Raw genomic sequence first — 24814 nt, 5'->3', positions numbered from 1 at the left:
TACAACACACCAAATCAGCACTGGTGCAGCCAACTGGTTTTAGAAGTCACATAATTAGTTAAATGGAGATCACCATGTGCAGTCAAGGTGTTTCAATTCATTATACTTATAGGCCGCCCAATAGTAACAGGGATATCGAGGAGCAGATAGGAAAACAGATCCTAAAAAGGTGTAATAATACCAGAGTTGTTGTGATGGGAGATTTTACTTTCCCAAATATCGACTGGCATCTCCCTAGAGCAAGGGGTTTAGATGGGGTGGAGTCTGTTAGGTGTATTCAGGAAGGTTTCTTGACACAATAGGTAGCTAAGAGAGGCTGTACTTGATCTAGTATTGGGAAATACTCGTTTCAAAACTCGTTAGATTCTGGACTAGTTCCTGAGGATTGGAGGGTGGCTAATGTAACCCCACTTTTTAAAAAAGGAGGGAGAGAGAAACCAGGGAATTATAGACCGGTTAGCCTAACATCGGTGGTGGGGAAACTGCTGGAGTCAGTTATCAAAGATGTGATAACAGCACATTTGGAAAGCGGTGAAATCATCGGACAAAGTCAGCATGGATTTGTGAAAGGAAAATCATGTCTGACGAATCTCATAGAATTTTTTGAGGATGTAACTAGTAGAGTGGATGGGGAGAACCAGTAGATGTGGTATATTTGGATTTTCAAAAGGCTTTTGACAAGGTCCCACACAGGAGATTAGTGTGCAAACTTAAAGCACATGGTATTGGGGGTAAGGTATTGATGTGGATGGAGAATTGGTTAGCAGACAGGAAGCAAAGAGTGGGAATAAACGGGACCTTTTCAGAATGGCAGGCGGTGACTAGTGGGGTACCGCAAGGCTCAGTGCTGGGACCCCAGTTGTTTACAATATATATTAATGACTTGGATGAGGGAATTAAATGCAGCATCTCCAAGTTTGCGGATGACACGAAGCTAGGTGGCAGTGTTAGCTGTGAGGAGGATGCTAAGAGGATGCAGAGTGACTTGGATAGGTTGGGTGAGTGGGCAAATTCATGGCAGATGCAATTTAATGTGGATAAATGTGAAGTTATCCACTTTGGTGGCAAAAATAGGAAAACAGATTATTATCTGAATGGTGGCCGATTAGGAAAAGGGGAGGTGCAACGAGACCTGGGTGTCATTACACACCAGACATTGAAAGTGGGCATGCAGGTACAGCAGGCGGTGAAAAAGGCGAATGGTATGCTGGCATTTATAGCGAGAGGGTTCGAGTATAGGAGCAGGGAGGTACTACTGCAGTTGTACAAGGCCTTGGTGAGACCACACCTGGAGTATTGTGTGCAGTTTTGGTCCCCTAATCTGAGGAAAGACGTCCTTGCCATAGAGGGAGTACAAAGAAGGTTCACCAGATTGATTCCTGGGATGGTAGGACTTTCATATGAAGAAAGACTGGATGAGCTGGGCTTGTACTCGTTGGAATTTAGAAGATTGAGGGGGGATCTGATTGAAACGTATAAAATCCTAAAGGAATTGGACAGGCTAGATGCAGGAAGATTGTTCCTGATGTTGGGGAAGTCCAGAACGAGGGGTCACAGTTTGAGGATAAAGGGGAAGCCTTTTAGGACCGAGATTAGGAAAAACTTCTTCACACAGAGAGTGGTGAATCTGTGGAATTCTCTGCCACAGGAAACAGTTGAGGCCAGTTCATTGGCTATACTTAAGAGGGAGTTAGATATGGCCCTTGTGGCTACGGGGATCAGGGGGTATGGAGGGAAGGCTGGGGCGGGGTTCTGAGTTGGATGATCAGCCATGATCATAATAAATGGCGGTGCAGGCTCGAAGGGCCGAATGGCCTACTCCTGCACCTATTTTCTATGTTTCTATGTTTCTATGTTTCTATGAAATGAACCTGGTCAGGTGTCAGATCTCTCAGTGGGAGAGCATTTTGGAGATAGTGATCATAATTCTATCTCCTTTACAATAGCATTGGAGAGAGATAGGAACAAACAAGTTAGAAAAGCATTCAATTGGAGTAAGGGGAATTATGAGGCTATCAGGCGGGAAATCGAAAGCTTAAATTGGGAACAGATGTTCTCAGGGAAAAGTACGGAAGAAATGTAACTAGTAGAGTGGATAGGGGAGAACCAGTGGATGTGGTATATTTGGATTTTCAAAAGGCTTTTGACAAGGTCCCACATAGGAGATTAGTGTGCAAACTTAAAGCACACGGTATTGGGGGTAAGGTATTGGTGTGGGTGGAGAATTGGTTAGCAGACAGGAAGCAAAGAGTGGGAATAAACGGGACCTTTTCAGAATGGCAGGCGGTGACTAGTGGGGTACCGCAAGGCTCAGTGCTGGGACCCCAGTTGTTTACAATATATATTAATGACTTGGATGAGGGAATTAAATGCAGCATCTCCAAGTTTGTGGATGACACGAAGCTGGGTGGCAGTGTTAGCAGTGAGGAGGATGCTAAGAGGATGCAGGGTGACTTGGATAGGTTGGGTGAGTGGGCAAATTCATGGCAGATGCAATTTAATGTGGATAAATGTGAAGTTATCCACTTTGGTGGCAAAAATAGGAAAACAGATTATTATCTGAATGGTGGCCGATTAGGAAAAGGGGAGGTGCAACGAGACCTGGGTGTCATTATACACCAGTCATTGAAAGTGGGCATGCAGGTACAGCAGGCGGTGAAAAAGGCGAACGGTATGCTGGCATTTATAGCGAGAGGATTCGAGTACAGGAGCAGGGAGGTACTACTGCAGTTGTACAAGGCCTTGGTGAGACCACACCTGGAGTATTGTGTGCAGTTTTGGTCCCCTAATCTGAGGAAAGACATCTTTGCCATAGAGGGAGTACAAAGAAGGTTCACCAGATTGATTCCTGGGATGGCAGGTCTTTCATATGAAGAAAGACTGGATGAACTGGGCTTGTACTCGTTGGAATTTAGAAGATTGAGGGGGGATCTGATTGAAACGTATAAGATCCTAAAGGGATTGGACAGGCTAGATGCGGGAAGATTGTTCCCGATGTTGTAGGACCGAGGTTAGGAAAAACTTCTTCACACAGAGAGTGGTGAATCTGTGGAATTCTCTGCCACAGCAAACTGTTGAGGCCAGTTCATTAGCTATGTTTAAAAGGAAGTTAGATATGGCCCTTGTGGCTACAGGGGTCAGGGGGTATGGAGGGAAGGCTGGGTTCTGAGTTGGATGATCAGCCACGATCATAATAAATGGCGGTGCAGGCTCGAAGGGCCGAATGGCCTACTCCTGCACCTATTTTCTATGTTTCTATGTTTCTATGTTTCTAAATATGGCAAATGTTTAGGGGATATTTGTGTGGAGTTCTGCATAGGTATGTTTCAATGAGACAGGGAAACTATGGTAGGGTAAAGGAACCGTAGTGTGCAAAGGCTGTAATAAATCTAGTCAAGAAGAAAAGCTTACAAAATGTTCAGAGAGCTAGGTAATGTTAGAGATCTAGAAGATTATAAGGCTAACAGGAAGGAGCTTAAGAATGAAATTAGGAGAGCCAGAAGGGGCCATGAGAAGGCCTTGGTGGGCAGGATTAAGGAAAGGCCCAAGGCATTCTGCAAGTATGTGAAGAGCAAGAGGATAATTTACTAGAACGTTACCTGGGTTTCATCTCCTAAGTTACAGAGAAAGGTTGAACAAGTTGGGTCTTTATTCTTTGGAGCATAGAAGGTTAAGGGGGGACTTGATAGAGGTATTTAAAATTATGAGGGGGATAGATAGAGTTGACGTGGATAGGCTTTTTCCATTGAGAGTGGGGGAGATTCAAACAAGAGGACATGAGTTGAGAGTTAAAGGGCAAAAGCTTAGGGATAACATGAGGGGGAACTTCTTTACTCAGAGAGTAGTAGCTGTGTGGAACGAGCTTCCAGCAGAAGTGGTTGAGGCAGGTTCGATGTTGTCATTTAAAGTTAAATTGGATAGCTATATGGACAGGAAAGGAATGAAGGGTTATGGGCTGAGTGCAGGTCAGTGGGACTAGGTGAGGGTAAGAGTTCGGCACGGACTAGAAGGGCCGAGATGGCCTGTTTCCGTGCTGTAATTGTTATATGGTTATATATGGATAAGACGTGAAAGAATAGGACCTATCAAGTGTGACAGTTGGAAAGTGTGTATGGAATTGGAGGAAATAGCAGAGATACTTAATGAATACTTTACTTCAGTATTCACTATGGAAAAGGATCTTGGTGATTGTAGTGATGATTTGCAGCGGACTGTAAAGCTTAAGCAGGTAGATATTAAGAAAGAGATGTGCTGGAGCTTTTGGAAAGCATCAAGTTGGAAAAGTTGCTGGGACCGGATGAGATGTACGCAAGGCTGCTGTGGGAGGCAAGGGAGGAGATTGCTGAGCCTCTGGCAATGATCTTTGCATCATTAATGGGGACAGGAGAGGTTCCGGAGGATTGGAGGGTTGCTGATGTTGTTCCTGTATTCAAGAAATGGAGTAGAGATAGCCCAGGAAATTATAGACCAGTGAGTCTTACTTCAGTGGTTGGTAAGTTGATGGAGAAGATCCTGAGAGGCAGGATTTATGAACATTTGGAGAGGTATAATATGATTAGGAATAGTCAGCATGGCTTTGTCAAAGGCACACTGTGCCTCATGAGCCTGACTGAATTTTTTGAGGATGTGACTAAACACATTGATGAAGGAAGAGCAGTAGATGTAGTGTATATGGATTTCAGCAAGGCATTTGATAAGTTACCCCATACAAGGCTTATTGAGAAAGTAAGGAGGTATGGGATCCAAGGGGACATTGCTTTGTGGATCTAGAACTGGCTTGCCTACAGAAGGCAAAGAGTGGTTGCAGACGGGTCATATTCTGCATGGAGGTCAGTGACCAGTGGTGTGCCTCAGGGATCTGTTCTGGGACCCTTACTCTTCGTAATTTTTATAAATGACCTGGATGAGGAAGTGGAGGGATGGGTTAGTAAGTTTGCTGATGACACAAAGGTTGGAGGTGTTGTGGATAGTGTGGAGGGCTGTCAGAGGTTACAGCGGGACATTGATAGGATGCAAAACAGGGCTGAGAAGTGGCAGATGGAGTTCAATCTAGATAAGAGTGAGGTGGTTTATTTTGGTAGGTAAAATATGATGGCAGAATATAGTATTAATGGTAAGACTCTTGGCAGTGTGGAAGATCAGAGGGATCTTGGAGTCCCAGTCCATAGGACTCTCGAAGCAGCTGCGCAGGTTGACTCTGTGGTTAAGAAAGCATATGGTGTATTGGCCTTCATCAATTGTAGAATTGAATTTAGGAGCCGAGAGGTAACGTTGCAGCTATATAGGATCCTGGTCACACCCCACTTGGAGTACTGTGCTCAGTTCTGGTCGCCTCACTACAGGAAGGATGTGGAAGCCACAGAAAGGGTGCAGAGGAGATTTACAAGGATGTTGCCTGGATTGGGGAGCATGCCTTATGAAAACAGTTTGAGTGAACTCGGCCTTTTCTTCTTGGAGCGACGGAGGATGAGAGGTGACCTGATAGAGGTATATAAGATGATGTGTGGATTGATTGCATTGATTGTGTGGATAGTCAGAGGCTTTTTCCCAGGGCTGAAATGGTTGCCACAAGAGGACACAGCTTTAAGGTGCTGGGGAGTAGGTACAGAGGAGATGTCAGGGGTAAGTTTTTTACTCAGAGAGTAGCGAGTGCGTGGAATGGGCTGCCAGCAACAGTGGTGGAGGCAGATACGATAGGGTCTTTTAAGAGACTTTTGGATAGGTACATGGAGCTTAGAAAAATAGAGGGCTATGGGTAATTTCTAAAGTAGGGACATGTTCGGCACAACTTTGTGGGCCCAAGGGCCTGTATTGTGCTGTAGGTTTTCTATGTTTCTATGTATTAAAAATATACCTGTATCTGGAAGGTCAGTATCCTGGCAAAAACTACACCATGAAGACAAAAGAACACTCAAAGCAATTCTGCAAAAAGGTTATTGAAAAGCACCAGTCAGGAGATGGATACAATAAAATTTCCAATCCACTGAATATCCCTTTGAATTACAGTTAAGTCAATCATCAAGAAATGGAAAGAATATGGTGCAGCTGTAAATCTGCCTAGAGCAGGCCATCTGCAAAACCGGAGTGACCGTGCAAGAAGGGGACTAGTGAGGAAGGCCACCAACAGACCTAAGACTACTCTGGAGGTGATACAAGTTTCGGTGCCTGAGATGAGACAGACTGCGCGTACAACAAGTGTTGCCCAGGTGCTTCACTAGTCGCAGCTTTATGGAAGAGTAGCAAAGAGAAAGCCACTATTGAAGAAAAACCCGCAAGAAATCTTGGCTAGAGTTTGCCAGAAGGCATGTAGGAGACTCTAAAGTCAGCTGGAAGGAAGTTCTGTGGTCTGATGAAACCAAAATTGAGCTTTTTGGATATTAGACTAAACACTGTTTGGTGTAAGACAAACACCGCACATCATCAAAAACACACCATCCCTATTGCGAAGCATGGTGGTGGCTGCATCATGCTGTGGGGATGCTTCACTGCAGCAGGCCCTGGAAGGTTTGTGAAGGTAGAGGGTAAAATGAATGCAGCAAAATACAGAGAAGTCCTAGAGGAAAACCTGATGTAGTCTGCAAGAGAACTGTGATTTGGAAGAAGATTTATTTTCCAGCAAAACAATGACCCCAAGCATAAAGCCAAAGCTACACAGGAATGGCTTAAAAACAACAAAATTAATGTCCTGGAGTGGCCAAGTCAGAGTCCAGTCCTCAATCCAATTGAGAATTTGTTGCTGGACTTGAAAAGCTGTTCATTCACGATCTTCACGCAATCTGCAATTTTTCCTCATTCTTCTTTACAAAACTGCTCAAGCTCTGTCAGTGTCTAGATGTGCAAATCTGATAGTGGACTATCCACACAGACTCATACTGTGTCCATACTGAGTTGAAGGGAGTGAGTAATTATTCAATCAATTATTTTGTATTTTTATATTTGTAATTAATTTAGATCACTTTGTAGAAATTCGTTTTCACTTTGACATGAAAGAGTATTTTTCTGTTGAGCAGTGTCAAAAAAGCCAGATTAAATCCACTGTTACACAATAAAACATGAAAGTTTCTGGGGGGGGTGTGAATACTTTTCATAGGCACTGTATGTCAATGATCTGAATGAGTGAATGGAAAGTTTGCAGACGATATGAAGATAGGTGGAACGATGGGAAGTTTAGACGCAGAAGGACTTGGACAGATTAGCAGAATGGGCAAAGAAATGTCACTTGAAATACTGTCGGGAAGTGTATGGTCATGCACTTTGGGTGAATAAATGAAAGGGTTGACTATTTTCTAAATGGAGAGAAAATACAAAAAACACTGAGGTGCAAAGGAATTTGGGAGTCCTTGTGCAGGATTCCCTAAAGGTTAATTTCCAGGTCGAGTCTGTGGCGAGGAAGGCAAATGTGATGTTAGCATTCATTTCAACTTGGAGTATTGTGAACAGTTTTGGGACCCTAATCTTAGAAAGAAGGTGCTAAAACTAGAGAGGGTTCAAAGGAGGTTCACAAAAATGATTCAAGTAGTGAAAAGCTTGACAAATAAAAAGCGTTTGCTGATGCTAAGCCTGCGTTCAGAAGTTACTGAGTGGTGAAAGGCCTCAATAGAATGGATGTGCAGAAGCTGCTTCCTAAGGTGGGAGAGTCTAAGACCAGAGGGGACAGCCTCAGAACAGAGGGGTGCCCTTTTCAAACAGACATGAAGACAAATTTCTTCAGCCAGAGTGCTGAACCTGAGAAATTCTTTGCCATAGGCAGCTGCAGAGGCCAAGACTTTATGTATATTTAGCAGAGACATTGTAGATTCCTGATTGATGGGATACAGGGAAAAGGCAGGAGCTTGGTGCTGATAGGAAAATTGGATCAGCCTTGATGAAATTGGCAGAGCTGACACGATGAGCCAAGTGGCTGAATTCTACTCCTGTACCTCATGGTCACCATTTTCACACCTCTGTACCTCTGTACACTCAGAACCCAATCACGTCATTATCCACACACCCTCCCCTACACTCAGAACTGAGACTCATGTCACTATCCACACACCCTCCCCTACAGTCAGAACTGACTCAACCATCCACACCCCCTCCCCTAGAGTCAGAACTGACACTAATGTCATTATCCACATCCTCTCCCGTACAGTCAGAACTGAGTGTCATGTCACTATCCATACCCGTCATGTACAGTCATAAATGAGAGACACGTCACTATCCACACTCCCTCCCATACAGTCAAAACTGAGACTCTCATCACTATCCACATCCCCTCCCCTATAGACAGAACTGAGAGACACGTCACTGTCCACACTCCCTCCGTACACATAGAACTGAGACTCACCCTACTATCCGCACACCCTCCCAAACAGTCAGATCCTAGAGACTCATGTCACTATCCACACCCCCTCCGGTACAGTCAGAACTGAGACTCACGTCACTATCCACACCCCCTCCGGTACAGTCAGAACTGAGACTCACGTCACTATCCACACCCCCTCCGGTACAGTCAGAACTGAGACTCTCGTCACTATCCACACCCCCTCCGGTACAGTCAGAACTGAGACTAACGTCACTATCCACACCCCCTCCGGTACAATCAGAAATGAGAAACTCACCGCACTATCGACATACCCCTCTCTTACAGCCAGAACAGAGAGACTCACTTCACCAACACTTAATGTCACGTTGCTCTTTTACTAAGTTGTATCACAGTTCAGCCGGTCCCAATGCCCACAGTCACCTCTCAGCGATGCTCCTGCAGGTGGGGCTTTTCAAACAGAGGGTTCCCCACTGGAGCCTGGTACACAAGAGCCCCACCCTCCCTCCATTATATCCTCTGTGCGACCGTTCGACCCAGGACCCTCAGACAAGCCCCTGACGCCACCATCGGTACTACAGCCAGACTCTGCACTCCTCAGCAGGAGTGTCCAGGGGCTCGTGCAGACGCACACACGCTTGCACTCACATGAAGACAGGCACACACACAGATACAATCATGCATGTATGCACATGCACACTCACACATGCATGCATGCACTGGTGCACGCCTGCTCACACACTGGAGCCCCAGGGTGGGACAGAGGTAATACGGGGCTTCTGACGCAGCCTGTGGTATGTGGTGAGGAAGGCCCCAGCTGGGACGAGAGGGCTGAGAGAGACTGTAGGCTAGGGACTGGTTTGGGGAGCACAGTGCTGTCGATCAGCCGCCTGGTGGGTCCACACACTGATCCGGTGGGTCAGGAGCAGCGGAGTTTGCGAGTCCGAGGGGAAGCTCCGTTTTCGGATTTGATCAAACCGTTCTCGTAGTAACCTGTGGGGAACAGAGAGGCAGGGGAGAGATGGTGCAGAGACACAAAAAGGGAGGAAGGAAGGTAGTGCGAAAAAGGAGGAAGACACAGAGAAAGAGACAGCGAGAGAAAGAGGGGAGGGGGAGACAGAGAAAAGGACGGTGAGGGAGAGCGTGAGAGGGCGAGGATGACAGGTGGGGGGGAGAGGGGAGAGGGGACGAGGGGGATGACGGGGGAGGAGGGGTGGATGGAGAGGGGGGCAGAGCGGGAGATGGGGGAGGGAGGGGGGAGAGCGTGAGAGGGGTAGGGAGAGCAGGAAGGAGAGGGAAAGGGGATAATAGAGCTGTTACTGAGGTGACAGCCATGATCCTGACAACCCCCTGCAGATGCCTTCAGCCCAAACCCATCCACCACACCAGGCCCCCACATGTAAGTCCACCTCCCGCCCAGCTGCCATGCATATCCCAGCACAGCCCCCCCCACACCCTTAGCCCACCGCTCCTCACTGACCTGCATCCCTGCGTTGCCCCCTGGGCCGGGGCCCAAGTACTGGGCCCCTCCTGCGTGCCACCTGCTCCAGCTGGGACTCCCGGCAGCGACGCAGCTGAAAGTTGATGAAACGCCACATCATCCACCCCTGGGGGAGGCAGGCGGCCAGGAGAATGGTGATCCTGGGGAGGAGGGCAAATACACATCACCGGTTAACACCAAACACAGCCCCTCGCTCCCCCTCCCCCCAGGAGAATGGCAAGCAAGGGTGGCGGTGGGAATGCGGGATACACCAACAGCCCCCCCAGCAGGACAGCTGCTTGCAATAATATCCGAACAACAGCTACGTTAATATTGATATGGGCCAACCACAGGCAAAAAACCGCAAGACATGACAAGCAGGCCATTCGGCCCATCAAGTCTGTCCACCATTCCATCATGACTGATTTATTACCCTTCTCATCCCCATTCCCCTGCCTTCTCCCCACAACCCTCGACAAACTGACCAAACAAGAACCCACCAACCTGCACTTTAAATATACCCAAACACTCATCCTCCACAGCCACCTATAGCAATCAATTCCATCCCTCTTGCTAAAGAAATTCCTCCTCATCTCCTTTCGGAATAGGCACCCCTCTATTCTGAGGCTGTGCTCTCTGGTTCTTCAATCCCCCACCACAGGAAACATCCTCTCCACATCTGTTGAGGCCTTTCAACATCTGATAGGTTCCAATGAGATGTTATAAACTCCAGTGAGTACACGCCCAGAGCCTCCAAACGCTCCTCGTGTGTTAACCCTTTCATTCCTGACATTATTCTCATGAACTTCCTTGGGACCCTCTTCAATGCCAGCAGATCTTTACTTAGATAAGAGGCCCAAAACCTCAAACAATACTCCACATGCAGTCTGACCATAAAACCTGAAATGGAATTAACACCCGGGCTGGAACGAACGGCTTGGGCCAAAGGGCCTCTTCCTGTGCAATGTGTGGGGGTGGGGGTTATGAGTGATGACCTTCCGAGGTTCTGCTACAAAACCTCGACGAGGATTCAAAGCAGGGCAAAGGGACTGAATACTCAGTGCCTATAAAAAGTATTAAACCCCGCCTCCCCGAAAGTTTTTGTTTTGTTGTTTGACAAGATTGAATCACAGTGGATTTAATTTGGCTTTTTTTGACACTGATCAACAGAAGGACTCTTTTGTGTCAAAGTGCAAACATATCTCTACAAAATGACCTAAATTAATCACAAGTATAAAACACAAAATAATTGATTGCCTAAGTATTCACCGACTTCACGACAGTATTTAGTAGATGCACCTTTGGCAGCAATTACAGCCTTGAGTCTGTGTGGATAGGAACACAACTAGTCACTGTCCTCCATGCAGAGTATGAACCATCTACAATCAACCTTTGCCTTCTGTGGGCAAGCCAATTCTAGATCGACAAAGCAAGGTCTCCTTGGATCCCATGCCTCATTACTTTCTGAAAAAGCCCTGCACGGGGAACTTAACAAATGCCTTACTGAAATCCATATACACTACATCCACTGCTCTACCTTCATCAATGATCAATGTGTTTTGTTACATCCTCAAAAAATTCAGTCAGGCTTGTAAGGCATGACCTGCCCTTGACAAAGCCATGCTGACCATCTCTAATCAGATTATGTATCTCCAAATGCTCATAAATCTTGTCTCCCAGGACCTTCTCCAACAACTTGGTCTATAATTTCCTGGGCTATCTCTACTCCCTTTCTTGAACATGGAAACAACATCCGCAACCTTCCAATCCTCCGGTACTTCTCCCATCCCTATTGATGATGCAAAAATCATCGTCAGAGGCTCAGCAATCTCCTCCCTCAATTTCCACGGTAGCCTGGGGTATATCTTGTCCAGAACCAGCAACTTATCTAACTTAATACCTTTCAACATCTCCAGCACATCCTTTTTCTTAACGTCTGTATGCTCAAGCATTTCAGTCTGCTGTGAGTCATCCCTACAATTGCCAAGGTCCTTTTCCCTAGTGAATACTGAAGCAAGGTATTCATTAAGTACCTCTGCTACCTCATCCAGCTCCACAGACATATTTCCAATATCACACCTGATTGGTCCCACTGTCACACGGCTCATCCTCTTGCTCTTCACATTCTTGTAGAATGCCTTGGATTTTCTTTAGTCCCACTCGTCAAGGCCTTCTCATGGCCCCTTCTAGCTCTCCTAATTTCATTCTTAAGCTCCTTCCTGGCACCATTGTAATTTTCTAGAGCTCTAACAGTACCTAGTTTCTTGAACCTCTCATAAGTTTTTCTTTTCTTAACTAGATTTCCTACATCCTTTGTACACCATGGTTCTTTAACCCTACCATCCTTTCCCTGCCTCAATGGAACAAACCGATGCAGAACACCATGCAAATGTTCCCTGAACATTTGCCACATTTCGACTGTGCATTTCCCTGAGAACATATGCTCCCAAGTTCCTGCCTAATAGCATCATATTTCCTCCTACCCCAATTAAATGTTTTCCCAAATTGTCTGCTCCCATCCCTCCCCAGCACTATGGTGAAGGAGATGGAATTCTGAAAACCACCTCTAAAATGCTCTCCCACTGAGAGATCTGACACCTGACCAGGTTCATTTCCCAATACCAGATCAAGTACAGCCTCTCCTCTTGTAGGCTTATCTACATATTGTGTCAGGAAACCTTCCTGAATGCACCTCACAAGCTCCACCCCATCTAAACCCTTTGCTCTAAGGAGATGCCAGACAATATTAGGAAAGTTAAAATCACCATCACCACAACCGTATTATTATCGCACTGTCCAGAATCTGCCTCCCTATCTGCTCCCCGATGTCTCTGTTACAATTGGGTGGGGGTCTATAAAAAGACCCAGTAGAGTTATTGCCCCCTTCCTGTGTCTGACTTCCACTCACACTGACTCAGTAGACAATCCCTCCTCTTTGCAGCCGTGATACTATCCCTGACTAGCAATACCTCGCCCCACCTCTTTTCCCTCCCTCCCTGTCCTTTCTGAAACACCTAAAGCCCGGCACACTCAGCAGCCATTCCTGCCCCTGAGTCATCTGATGTCTGTAATTGCTACAATGTCATAGTTCCATGTATTGATCCATGCTCTAAGTTCATCCACCTTACCTTTGATACTCCTTGCATTAAAATAGACGGATCTCAAACCATCAGGCTGATTGCATCTTTGCTCTAACATCTGCCTGTCCTTCCTCACAAACTCCCTACAAGCTGTCTCTACTTGTGCACCAACCTCCCCATCCTCTGCCTCTTCACTTCAGTTCTCACCGCCTTGCAAATCTAGTTAAACCCTTCCCAATATCATTAGCATCCTCCCTCCCAGGATAGTGGTTCCCCTCCAGTTCAGCTGCAAACCATTCCACTTGTACAGGTTACCCTTCCCCAGAAAAGGGTCCAATGATCCAAGAACTTGAAACCCTGCCCCCACACCATCTCCTCAGCCCCTCATTCATCTGCACTATCTTCTTGTTCTGACCTTTCCTAGATTGTTGCACCGGGAATAATCCAGAGATTACCTCCTTGGAGGTCCTGCTCTCCAGCATCCTTCCCATCTCCCTAAAATTACTGCACAGGACCTCTACCCCTCTCCTGCCCATTTTAATGGTACCAATATGTACCACGACCTTGGGCTGCTCTCCCTCCCCTTCAAAAATATTCTGCAACCACTCAGAGACGTCCTGGACCCTAGCACCTGGGAGGCTACATACTATCCTGCCGTCTCCTTTGCTGCTGCAGAATTCCCAGTCTGTTCCCCTAACTGTCGAGAGAATCCTATGACTTTTGCTCCACTTGACTTCACCCTAACCTCAGAGCTGACCACAGTGCTATTGGTCTGGCTGCTGCCGCCTTGCCCAGATAGGTCATCTCCCTCATCAGTATCCAAAGGGGTATACCTGTTGCTGAGGGGAATGGCCACAGGGGGACCCTGTACGGATGTCCTTCTCCCTTTACCTCTCTCAGTGTTCACCCATCTATTCCTCCAATTCTGCACTCTGCGTGTAACCACCTGCCCAAATGTTGTAACTGTCAATCGCTCGGCCTCCCGGATGATCCTTAGTTCATCCAGCTCCAGCTCCAGCTCCTTAATGCAGTCTTTCAGGAGCTGGAGTTGGCTGCATTTCCTGTAGGTGCAGATATCAGGGAGACCATCAGGTTCCATACAGGAGGAGCATTCCACTGCCATATCTGTCATCCTGCCTGCACTGTACAATGAGCAACCAAGACCAAATCAGCAATAACGAAAGGAAGAACTAACCCTTATCACCATATAACCATATAACAACTACAGCACGGAAACAGGCTGTCTCGGCCCTTCTAGACCGTGCCGAACTCTTACTCTCACCTAGTCCCACCGACCTGCACTCAGCCCATAACCCTCCATTCCTTTCCTGTCCATTTTAACTTTAAACGACAACATCGAACCTGCCTCAACTACTTCTGCTGGAAGCTCGTTCCACACAGCTACCACTCTCTGAGTAAAGAAGTTCCCCCGTGTGTTACCCCTAAACTTTTGCCCTTTAACTCTCAACTCATGTCCTCTTGTTTGAATTTCCCCCACTCTCAATGCAAAAAGCCTATCCATGTCAACTCTGTCTATCCCTCTCTAAACTGTTTCTTTGGCCTCAGCCTCGAGTCAAAGCCTGACATTCCTACTCTCACCACTGGCCTACTCCCAACAAATGTCACCAGGCATGTCCCTTCTGTACTTTTATTTACTTCCAAGTAAAGTAAATAGAAGCATCTTCTCCCAGCATTGATTGGGCCTCCGGAATGTCTGAACGCCCGCAAAGCTCGCCTTTTACACAGGCTTCACCGACCTGCGAGTACCCTCACCTGCGAGTGCCTTCACAAAAATGAATCTGGAAGTTGTATATCATGACATATATGCACTTTGATAATAAATTTACTTTCAACTTTGAATGGCTGCCAGATGTTACACAGAAACATAGAAAATAGGTGCAGGAGTAGGCCATTCGGCCCTTCGAGCATGCACCGTCATTCAGTATGATCATGGCTGATCATCCAACTCAGAACCCTGCACCAGCCTTCCCTCCATACCCCCGATCCCTTTAGCCACCAGGGCCATATCTAACTCCCTCTTAAATATAGCCAATGAACTGGCCTCAACTGTTTCCTGTGGCAGAGAATTCCACAGATTCACCACTCTCTGTGTGAAGAAGTTTTTCCTAATCTCGGTCCTAAAAGGCTTCCCCTTTATCCTCAAACTGTGACCCCTCGTTCTGGACTTCTCCAACATCGGGAACAATCTTCCTGCATCTAGACTGTCCAATCCCTTTAGGATTTTATACGCTTCAATCAGATCCCCCCTCAATCTTCTAAATTCCAACGAGTACAAGCCCAGTTCATCCAGTCTTTCATCATATGAAAGTCCTGCCATCCCAGGAATCAATCTGGTGAACCTCTTTGTACTCCCTCTATGGCAAGAACGTCTTTCCTCAGATTAGGGGACCAAAACTGCACACAATACTCCAGGTGTGGTCTCACCAAGGCCTTGTACAACTGCAGTAGTACCTCCCTGCTCCTGTACTCCAATCCTCTTTATATAAATGCCAGCATACCATTCGCCTTTTTCACCGCCTGCTGTACCTGCATGTCCACTTTCAATGACTGGTGTATAATGACACCCAGGTCTCGTTGCACCTCCCCTTTTCCTAATCGGCCACCATTCAGATAATAATCTGTTTTCCTGTTTTTGCCACCAAAGTGGATAATTTCACATTTATCCACATTAAATTGCATCTGCCATGAATTTGCCCACTCACCTAACCTATCCAAGTCACCCTGCATCCTCTTAGCATCCTCCTCACAGCTAACACTGCCGCCCAGCTTCGTGTCATCCGCAAACTTGGAGATGCTGCATTTAATTCCCTCATCCAAGTCATTAATATATAAACAACTGGGGTCCCAGCACTGAGCCTTGCGGTACCCCACTAGTCACCGCCTGCCATTCTGAAAAGGTCCCGTTTATTCCCACTCTTTGCTTCCTGTCTGCTAAACAATTCTCTATTCACATCAATACCTTACCCCCAATACCGTGTGCTTTAAGTTTGTACACTAATCTCCTGTGTGGGACCTTGTCAAAAGCCTTTTGAAAATCCAAATATACCACATCCACTGGTTCTCCCCTATCCACTCTACTAGTTACATCCTCAAAAAATTCTATGAGATTCGTCAGACATGATTTTCCTTTCACAAATCCATGCTGACTTTGTCCGATCATTTCACCGCTTTCCAAATGTGCTGTTATCACATCTTTGATAACTGACTCCAGCAGTTTCCCCCCCACCGACGGTTAGGCTAACTGGTCTATAATTCCCCGGTTTCTCTCTCCCTCCTTTTTTAAAAAGTGGGGTTACATTAGCCACCCTCCAATCTTCAGGAACTAGTCCAGAATCTAAAGAGTTTTGAAAAATTATCACTAATGCATCCACTATTTCTTGGGCTACTTCCTTAAGCACTCTGAGATGCAGACCATCTGGCCCTGGGGATTTATCTGCCTTTAATCCCTTCAATTTACCTAACACCACTTCCCTACTAACATGTATTTCCCTCAGTTCCTCCATCTCACTGGACCCTCTGTCCCCTACTATTTCCGGAAGATTATTTATGTCCTCCTTAGTGAAGACAGAACCAAAGTAATTATTCAATTGGTCTGCCATGTCCTTGCTCCCCATAATCAATTCACCTGTTTCTGTCTGTAGGGGACCTACATTTGTCTTAACCAATCTTTTTCTTTTCACATATCTATAAAAGCTTTTACAGTCAGTTTTTATGTTCCCTGCCAGTTTTCTCTCATAATCTTTTTTTCCCTTCTTAATTAAGCCCTTTGTCCTCCTCTGCTGAACTCTGAATTTCTCCCAGTCCTCAGGTGAGCCACTTTTTCTGGCTAATTTGTATGCTTCTTCTTTGGAATTGATACTATCCCCAATTTCCCTTGTCAGCCACGGGCCCCTTGTTCTGGGGCTTAGATGTTTCAAAAGAGGTTGGAAGTGGCATTACTAATCCGGGATACTATCACAGCTGCAGAAAGGGAGGGTGTTGTCCACTGAGTCAGTGTGGAAGGAATTTAGAAACAGGAATGGAGCTATTTGTTTACAGACCCCCCCCCCCCCTCCAATAGCCACTGAGCCCCAGAGGCAGATTTTGGAAAGGTGCATCAGTAACAGGCAAGCTGACTTTCAACAGTCAGGGCTTTGAGTGTAGCGATTGGGATGTTATGTTGCGATTGTGAAAAATATCAGTGAGGCTGCATTTGCAATATCGTGTTTAGTTTTGCCACCCTGATACAGGAAAGATAGTGTGAAACTTGAAAGAGTGTAGAAGAGATTAGAACTGGAACAATGCCCCTCAGCCTATGATGATGTGCCCAGCTAATAAAAATAACGACACCTAATTACACAAATCCCTTCTGCCTGAATGTATCTGTGACCCTCCATTTTCATGTACCTATCAAACAGCTGCTTGAATACCGTTTACAAAGATTTAGACCATCAATCATAGGAGAGGAATTGGGCCATTTGGCCCATCGAGTGTTTTCTGCAGTCCCATCACAACTGATTTATTATCTCTCTCAACCCCATTCTCCTGCCTTCTCCCCGTAGCGTCTGACACCCTGGTTAATCAAGAACCTATCAACCTTTGCTTTAAATATACCCGATGAGTTGGCTTCCACAGGCATCAGTGGCAATAAGTTCCACACTCACCCCATGTCGAAAGAATTTCATCCTCAGCTGGGACTCCATAGACAGAATTATGGAGAGACGGTTTCCAGTTAGGACAGTGAGTGCATCAAATCATGAGCAGTATAGACAGGGTGAATGCACAGTCTTATTTCCACATTTAAGATGAGGGGATAGATTTACACTATTACAGATTGCCAGGTATGATGTTGTGGCCATCACTGAATCGTGGCTGAAGGATGGTTGTAGTTGGGAGCTGAATGTCCAAGGTTACATGTTGTATCGGAGAGATAGGAAGGTAGGTAGAGGGGTTGGTGTGGTTCTACTGAATGGCATCAAATCACTAGAAAGATATGCATTGGATCTCAGAAGATGGTGAATCCTTGTGGGTTGAGTTAAGAAACTGTAAAAGTGAAAGGACATTGCTGACAGTTATATATAGGCCTCCCAACACTGGCTGGGAGGTAGACCACAGGTTACAACATGAAATAGAAAAGGGAAGTCAAAAAGGCAATGTTATGATAGTCATGGGAGATTTTAACTTGCAGGTTGATTCTGGAAATCAGGTTGATAATGGATCTCAAGAGAGCGAGTTTGTTGAACGCGTAAGAGATAGCTTTTTAGAGCAGTTTGTTGTTGAGCCTACTAGGGGATCGGCTATACTGGATTGTGTGTTATGTAATTAACTGGAGGTGATGAGGGAGCTTAAGATAAAAGAACCCTTAGGAGCCAGTGATCACAATATGATTATGTTCAACTTTCAATTTGATAGAGAGAAAGTAAAGTCTGATGTCACAGTATTTCAGTGGAGTAAGGGAAATTACAGTGGTATGAGAGAGGAGTTGGCCAAAGTAAATACTGGCAGGGATGTCAGCAGAGCAGCAATGGTGTGTGTTTCTGGGAAAAATGAGGAAGGTGCAGGACATGTGGATTCCAAAAATGAAGAAATACTCAAATGGTAAAATAGTACAACCATGGCTGACAAGGGAAGTCAAAGCTAATGTAAAAGCAAAAGAAAGGGCATATAACAAAGGAAAAATTAGTGGGAAGATAGAGGATTGGGCAGTTTTTAAAAACCTACAGGGAGCAAACCAAAAGAATCATTAAAAGGGAAAAGATGAAATCTGAAAGCAATCTAGTAAATATAGTACATAACATCCTGAAGTGGGAAGGTGAACAGCCAGAGGTCGTGGTACATATTGGTACCAACGGACATGGGCAGGAAAAGGGAGGAGGTCCTGAAAACAGACTACAGGAAGGAAGCTGAGCAGCAGGACCACAAAGGTAGTCATCTCGGGATTACTGCCTATGCCACGTGACAGTGAACATAGGAATAGAGTGAGGTGGAGGATAAAAGTGTGGCTGAGGGATTGGAGCAGGGGGCAGGGATTCAGATTTCTGGATCACTGGGACCTCTTCTGGGGCAGGTGTGACCTGCACAAAAATGACAGTTGCAGCTGAATCTGAGAGAGACCAATATCCTGGCAGGGAGATTTGCTAAGGCTACTGGGGAGAGTTTAACCAGAATTGCTTTGGGGGGGAGGGGGGGGGTGGGAACCGAACTGAAGTGACGGAGGAAAGGGAGGTTGGCTCACAAATAGAGAAAGCTTGGAGACAGTGCAAAAGGGAGGATAGGCAGGTGATAGAGAAGGGACACGCTCAGACTGATGGTTTGAGATGTGTCTATTTTAATGCAAGGAGTATTATGAATAAAGCAGATGAGCTTAGAGCGTGGATCAGCACTTGGAGCTATGAGCTGTGGCCATTACAAAGACTTGGATGGTTCAGGGGCAGGAACGGCTACTTAAAGTGCCAGGCTTCAAATGTTTCTGAAAGGACAGGGAGGGAGGCAAAAGGGGTGGAGGCACGGCACTGTTGATCAGAGATAGTGTCACGGCTGCAGAAAAGGAAAAAGTCATGGAGGGATTGTCTACGGAGTCTCTGTGGGTGGAGGTTAGAGAAACAGGAAGGAGTCAATAACTCTCCTGGGTGTTTTTTATAGACCACCCAAAAGTAACAGGGACATCGAAGAGCAGATAGGGAGGCAGATTCTGGAAAGGTATAATAATAACAGGGTTGTTGTAGTGGAAGATTTTAATTTCCCAAAAACTAATTGGCATCTCCCTGGAGCAAGGGGTTTATATGGGGTGGAGCTTGTGAAATGTTTCAGGAAGGTTTCCTGACACAATATGTAGATTGGTCTACAAGAGGAGAGGCTGTACTTGATCTGGTATTGGGAAATGAACCTGATCAGGTGTCAGGTCTCTCAGTGGGAGGGCGTTTTGGAGATAGTGATCACAATTCTATTTCTTTTACGATAGCATTGGAGAGGGATATGAACAGACAAGTTAGGAAAGCGTTTAATTGGAGTAAGGGGAAATATGAGGCGATCAGGCAGGAACTTGGAAGCTTAAATTGGGAACAGATGTTCTCAGGGAAATGTAGGGCAGAAATGCGGCAAACGTTCAGGGGATATTTGCGTCACATTCTGCATAGGTACGTTCCAATGAGACAGGGAAAGGATGGTAGGGTACAGGAAGCATGGTGTAAAAAGGCTGTTGAAAATCTAGTCAAGAAGAAAGGAAAAGCTTACAAAAGGTTCAAAAAACTAGATAATGATAGAGATCTAGAAAACTATAAGGCCAGCAGGATGGAGCTTAAGAATGAAATTAGGAGAGCCAGAAAGGGCCATGAGAATGCCTTGGTGAGCAGGATTAAGTAAACCCCCAAGGCATTCTACAAGTATGTGAAGAGCAAGAGGATAAGATGTGAGAAAATAGAACTGAGAAATTGTAAGGGCAAAAAGACCCTTATGGGAGATATCTACAGGCCCCCAAACAGTAGCCTGGATATAGGGTGCAAGCTGAATCAAAAGTTAAAATTGACATGTCACAAAGGTAATGCTATGGTTGTTATGGGGGATTTTAACATGCAGGTAGACTGGGAAAATCAGGTTGGTGCTGGACCCCAAGAAAGGGAGTTTGTGGAGTGCCTCTGAGATGGATTCTTAGAGCAGCTTGTATTGGAACCTACCAGGGAGAAGGCAATTCTGGATTTAGTGTTGTGTAATGAACCGGGTTTGATAAGGGAAACAACAGGAATTCTGCAGGTGCTGGAAATTCAAGCAACACACATCAAAGTTGCTGGTGAACGCAGCAGGAGAGGCAGCATCTCTAGGAAGAGGTACAGTCGACGTTTCAGGCCGAGACCCTTCGTCAGGACGCCTGCTACGTTCACTAGCAACTTTGATGTGTGTTGATAAGGGAACTCAAGGTAAAGGAGCCATTAGGAGGTAGTGACCACAATATGATAAGTTTTAATCTACAATCTGAGAGGGAGAAGGGAAACTCGGAAGTGTCAGTATTGCAGTTGAACAAAGGGGACTATGGTGCTATGAGGGAGGAGCTGGCCAAAGTTGACTGGAAAGATACCCTGCAGGGATGACAGTGGAACAACAATGGAAGATATTTCAGGGAATAATACAGAAGGTGCAGGATCAGTTCATTCCAAAGAGGAAGAAAGATTCTAAGGGGAGTAAGGAGCGACCGTGGCTGACAAGGGAAGTCAAGGACAGTATAAAAATAAAAGAGAAGAAGTATAACATAGCAAAGACGAATGGGAAGCCAGAGGATTGGGAAACTTTTAAAGAGCAACTGAGGATAACTAAAAAGGCAATACGGGGAGAAAAGATGAGATACGAAAGCAAGCTAGCCAAGAATATAAAGGAGGATAGTAAAAGCTTCTTTAGGTATGTGAAGAGGAAAAAAATAGTTAAGACCAAAATTGGGCCCTTGAAGACAGAAATGGGTGAATTTATTATGGGGAACGGAGAACAAGGAAATGGCAGACGACTGGAACAGGATCTGTCTTCACTAGGGAAGACACAAACAATCTCCCAGATGTAATAGTGGCCGGAGGACCTAGGGTAATGAAGGAACTGAAGGAGATTCACATTAGGTAGAAAATGGTGTTGGATAGACTGATGGGACTGAAGGCTGGTAAATCCCCAGGGCCTGATGGTCTGCACCCCAGGGTACTTAAGGAGGTGGCTCTAGAAATTGTGGATGCATTGGTAATTATTTTCCAATGTTCAATAGATTCAGGATCAGTTCCTGAGGACTGGAGGGTAGCTAATGTTATCCCACTTTTTAAGAAAGGAGGGAGAGAGAAAACAGGGAATTATAGACCAGTTAGCCTGACATCAGTGGTGGGGAAGTTGCTGGAGTCAATAATAAAGGATGAAATAGCACCACACTTGGATAGCAGTAACAGGATGGATGTTACTTATGTCAGCATGGATTTACGAAGGGGATGTAACTATGAAAATGGACAAGGGAGAGCCGGTGGATGTAGTGTACCTGGACTTTCAGAAAGCTTTTGATAAGATCCCACACAGGAGATTATTTGGCAAAATTAGAGCACATGGTATTGGGGGTAGGGTACTGACATGGATTGAAAATTGGTTGGCAGACAGGAAACAAAGACTAGGGATTAACGGGTCCCTTTCAGAATGGCAGGCAGTGACTAGTGGGGTACCGCAAGGCTCGGTGCTGGGACCGCAGCTATTTACAATATATATTAATGATTTAGATGAAGGGATTAAAAGTAACATTAGCAAATTTGCAGATAACACAAAGCTGGGTGGCAGGGTGAAATGTGCGGAGGATGTTGAGATAATGCAGGGTGACTTGGACAGGCTGGGTGAGTGGGCAGATGCATGGCAGGTGCAGTTTAATGTGGATAAATGTGAGGTTATCCACTTTGGTGGCAAGAACAGGAAGGCAGATTACTATCTGAATGGTGTCAAGTTTGGAAAAGGGGAAGTACAACGAGATCTAGGTGTCCCTGTTCGTCAGTCACTGAAAGCTAGCATGCAGGTACAGCAGGCTGTGAAGAAAGCTAATGACATGTTGACCTTCATAACAAGGGGAGTTGAGTATAGGAGCAAAGAGGTCATTCTGCAGTTGTACAGGGCCCTGGTGAGACCACACCTGGGGTATTGTGTACAGTTTTGGTCTCCAAATTTGAGGAAGGACATTCTTGCTATTGAGGGAGTGTAGCGTAGGTTCACAAGGTTAATTCCTGGGATGGCGGGACAGTCATATGCTGAAAGATTGGAGCAACTGGGCTTGTATACACTGGAATTTAGAAGGATAAGAGGGGATCTGATTGAAACATACAAGATTATTAAGGGATTGGACACGCTAGAGGCAGGAAACATGTTCCCGATGTTGGGGGAGTCCAGAACCAGAGGCCACAGTTTAAGAATAAGAGATAGCCAATTTAGAACGGAGTTGAGGCAAAACCTTTTCACCCAGAGAGTTGTGGATCTGTGGAATGCTCTGCCGCAGAAGGCAGTGGAGGCCAATTCTCTGGATGCTTTCAAGAAAGAGTTAGAGCTCTTAATGATAGCGGTGTCAAGGGTATGGGGATAAGGCAGGAACTGGATACTGATTGTGGATGATCAGCCATGATCACAGTGAATGGCGGTGCTGGCTCAAAGGGCCGAATGGCCTACTCCTGCACCTATTGTCTATTGTCTATTGACCAATCAAGTGTGACAGTGGAAGTGTGTATGGAACTGGAGGAGATGGCAGAGGTACTTAATGAATACTTTGCTTTAGTATTCACATGAAAAAGGATCTTGGCGATTGTAGGGATGAATTACAGCGGACTGAAAAGCTTGAGCATATAGACATTAAGAAAGAGGATGTGCTGGAGCTTTTGGAAAGCATCAAGTGGGATAAGTCACCAGAACTGGACGAGATGTACCCCAGGCTACTGTGGGAGGCAAGGGAGGAGATTGCTGAGCCTCTGGCGATGATCTTTGCATCATCAATGGGGATGGGAGAGGTTCCAGAGGATTGGAGGGTTGCAGCTGTTGTTCCTTTATTCAAGAAAGGGAGTAGGGATAGCCCAGGAAATTATAGACCAGTGAGTCTTACTTCAGTGGTTGGTAAGTTGATGAAGATGATCCTGACAGTCAGGATTTATGAACATCTTGAGAGGCATAATATAATTAGGAACAGTCAGCATGGCTTTGTCAAGGCAGGTTGTGCCTTACAAGCCTGACTGAATTTTTTGAGGATATGACTAAACACATTGGCGAAGGTAGAGCAGTAGATGTAGTGTACATGGATTTCAGTAAGGCATTTGATAAGGTACCCTATGCAAGGTTTATTGAGAAAGTAAGGAGGCACAGGATCCAAGAGGACATTGCTTTGTGGATCCAGAATTGTCTTGTCCACAGAAGGCAAAGAGTGGTTGTAGACGGGTCATAATCTGCATGGATGTCGGTGACCAGTGGTGTGCCTCAGGGATCTGTTCTGGGACCCTTTCTCTTTGTGATATTTATAAATGACCTGGATGAGGAAGTGGAGGGATGGGTTAGTAAATTTGCTGATGACACTAAGGTTGGAGGTGTTGTGGATAGTGTGGAGGACTGTCAGAGATTACAGCAGGACATTGATAGGATGCAAAACTGGGCTGAGAAGTGGCAGATGGAGTTCAACCCAGATAAGTGTGAGGTGGTTTATTTTGGTAGGTCAAATATGATGGCAGAATATAGTATTAATGATAAGACTCTTGGCAGTGTGGAGGATCAGAGGGATCTTTGGGTCCGAGTCCATTGGATACTCAAAGCTGCTACGCAGGTTGACTCTGTGGTTAAGAAAGCATACGGTGCATTGGCCTTCATCAACCGTGGGATTGAATTTAAGAGCCGAGAGGGAATGTTACAGCTATATAGGACCCTGGTCAGACCCCACTTGGAGTACTGTGCTCAGTTCTGGTCACCTCACTACAGGAAGGATGTGGAAGCCATAGAAAGGGTGCAGAGGAGATTTACAAGGATGTTGCCTGGATTGGGAAGCATGCCTTACGAGAATAGGTTGAGTGAACTCGGCCTTTTCTCCTTGGAGCGACGGAGGATAAGAGGTGACCTGATAGAGGTGTATAAGATGATGAGAGGCATTGATCATTTGGATAGTCAGAGGCATTTTCCCAGGGCTGAACTGGCTAGCACAAGAGGGCATAGTTTTAAGGTGCTTGGAAGTAGGTACAGAGGATATGTCAGGGGTAGGTTTTTTTTTTACTCAGAGAGTGGTGAGTGCGTGGAATGTGCTGCTGGCAATCATGGTGGAGGCGGATACAATAGGGTCTTTTAGGAGACTCCTGGATAGGTACATGGAGCTTAGAAAAATAGAGGGCTATGGGTAACCCTAGGTAACTTCTAAAGAAAGTACATGTTTGGCACAGCATTGTGGGCCGAAGGGACTGTATTGTGCTGTAGGTTTTCTATGTTTCTAAATAA

The 24814-nt window shown here is 45.7% G+C and overlaps 1 protein-coding gene across 3 annotated transcripts in view; it reads right to left on the bottom strand.

Moving 5' to 3' along the window:
• Positions 1–2782: 2782 nt before the first annotated feature.
• LOC134350321 (translocating chain-associated membrane protein 2-like) overlaps positions 2783–24814 on the bottom strand; it is an 89619-nt gene continuing 67587 nt past the window's right edge. Inside the window, exons 10-11 of one of the 3 annotated variants that reach the window (XM_063055370.1) lie at positions 9783–9943; positions 2783–9295 (exon numbers count right to left, since the gene is read on the bottom strand). In XM_063055370.1, the coding sequence (XP_062911440.1) occupies positions 9222–9295; positions 9783–9943 (235 nt within the window). In that variant the 3' untranslated portion in view covers positions 2783–9221. The remainder of the gene's footprint in view (positions 9296–9782; positions 9944–24814) is intronic. The other 2 variants (XM_063055371.1, XM_063055369.1) reach the window with 2 other exon arrangements.

The sequence above is a fragment of the Mobula hypostoma genome, chromosome 8 (genome assembly GCF_963921235.1).
Source record: "Mobula hypostoma chromosome 8, sMobHyp1.1, whole genome shotgun sequence".
Taxonomy (NCBI): Eukaryota; Metazoa; Chordata; class Chondrichthyes; order Myliobatiformes; family Myliobatidae; genus Mobula; species Mobula hypostoma.
This window is presented reverse-complemented; position numbering and strand designations above follow the sequence as displayed.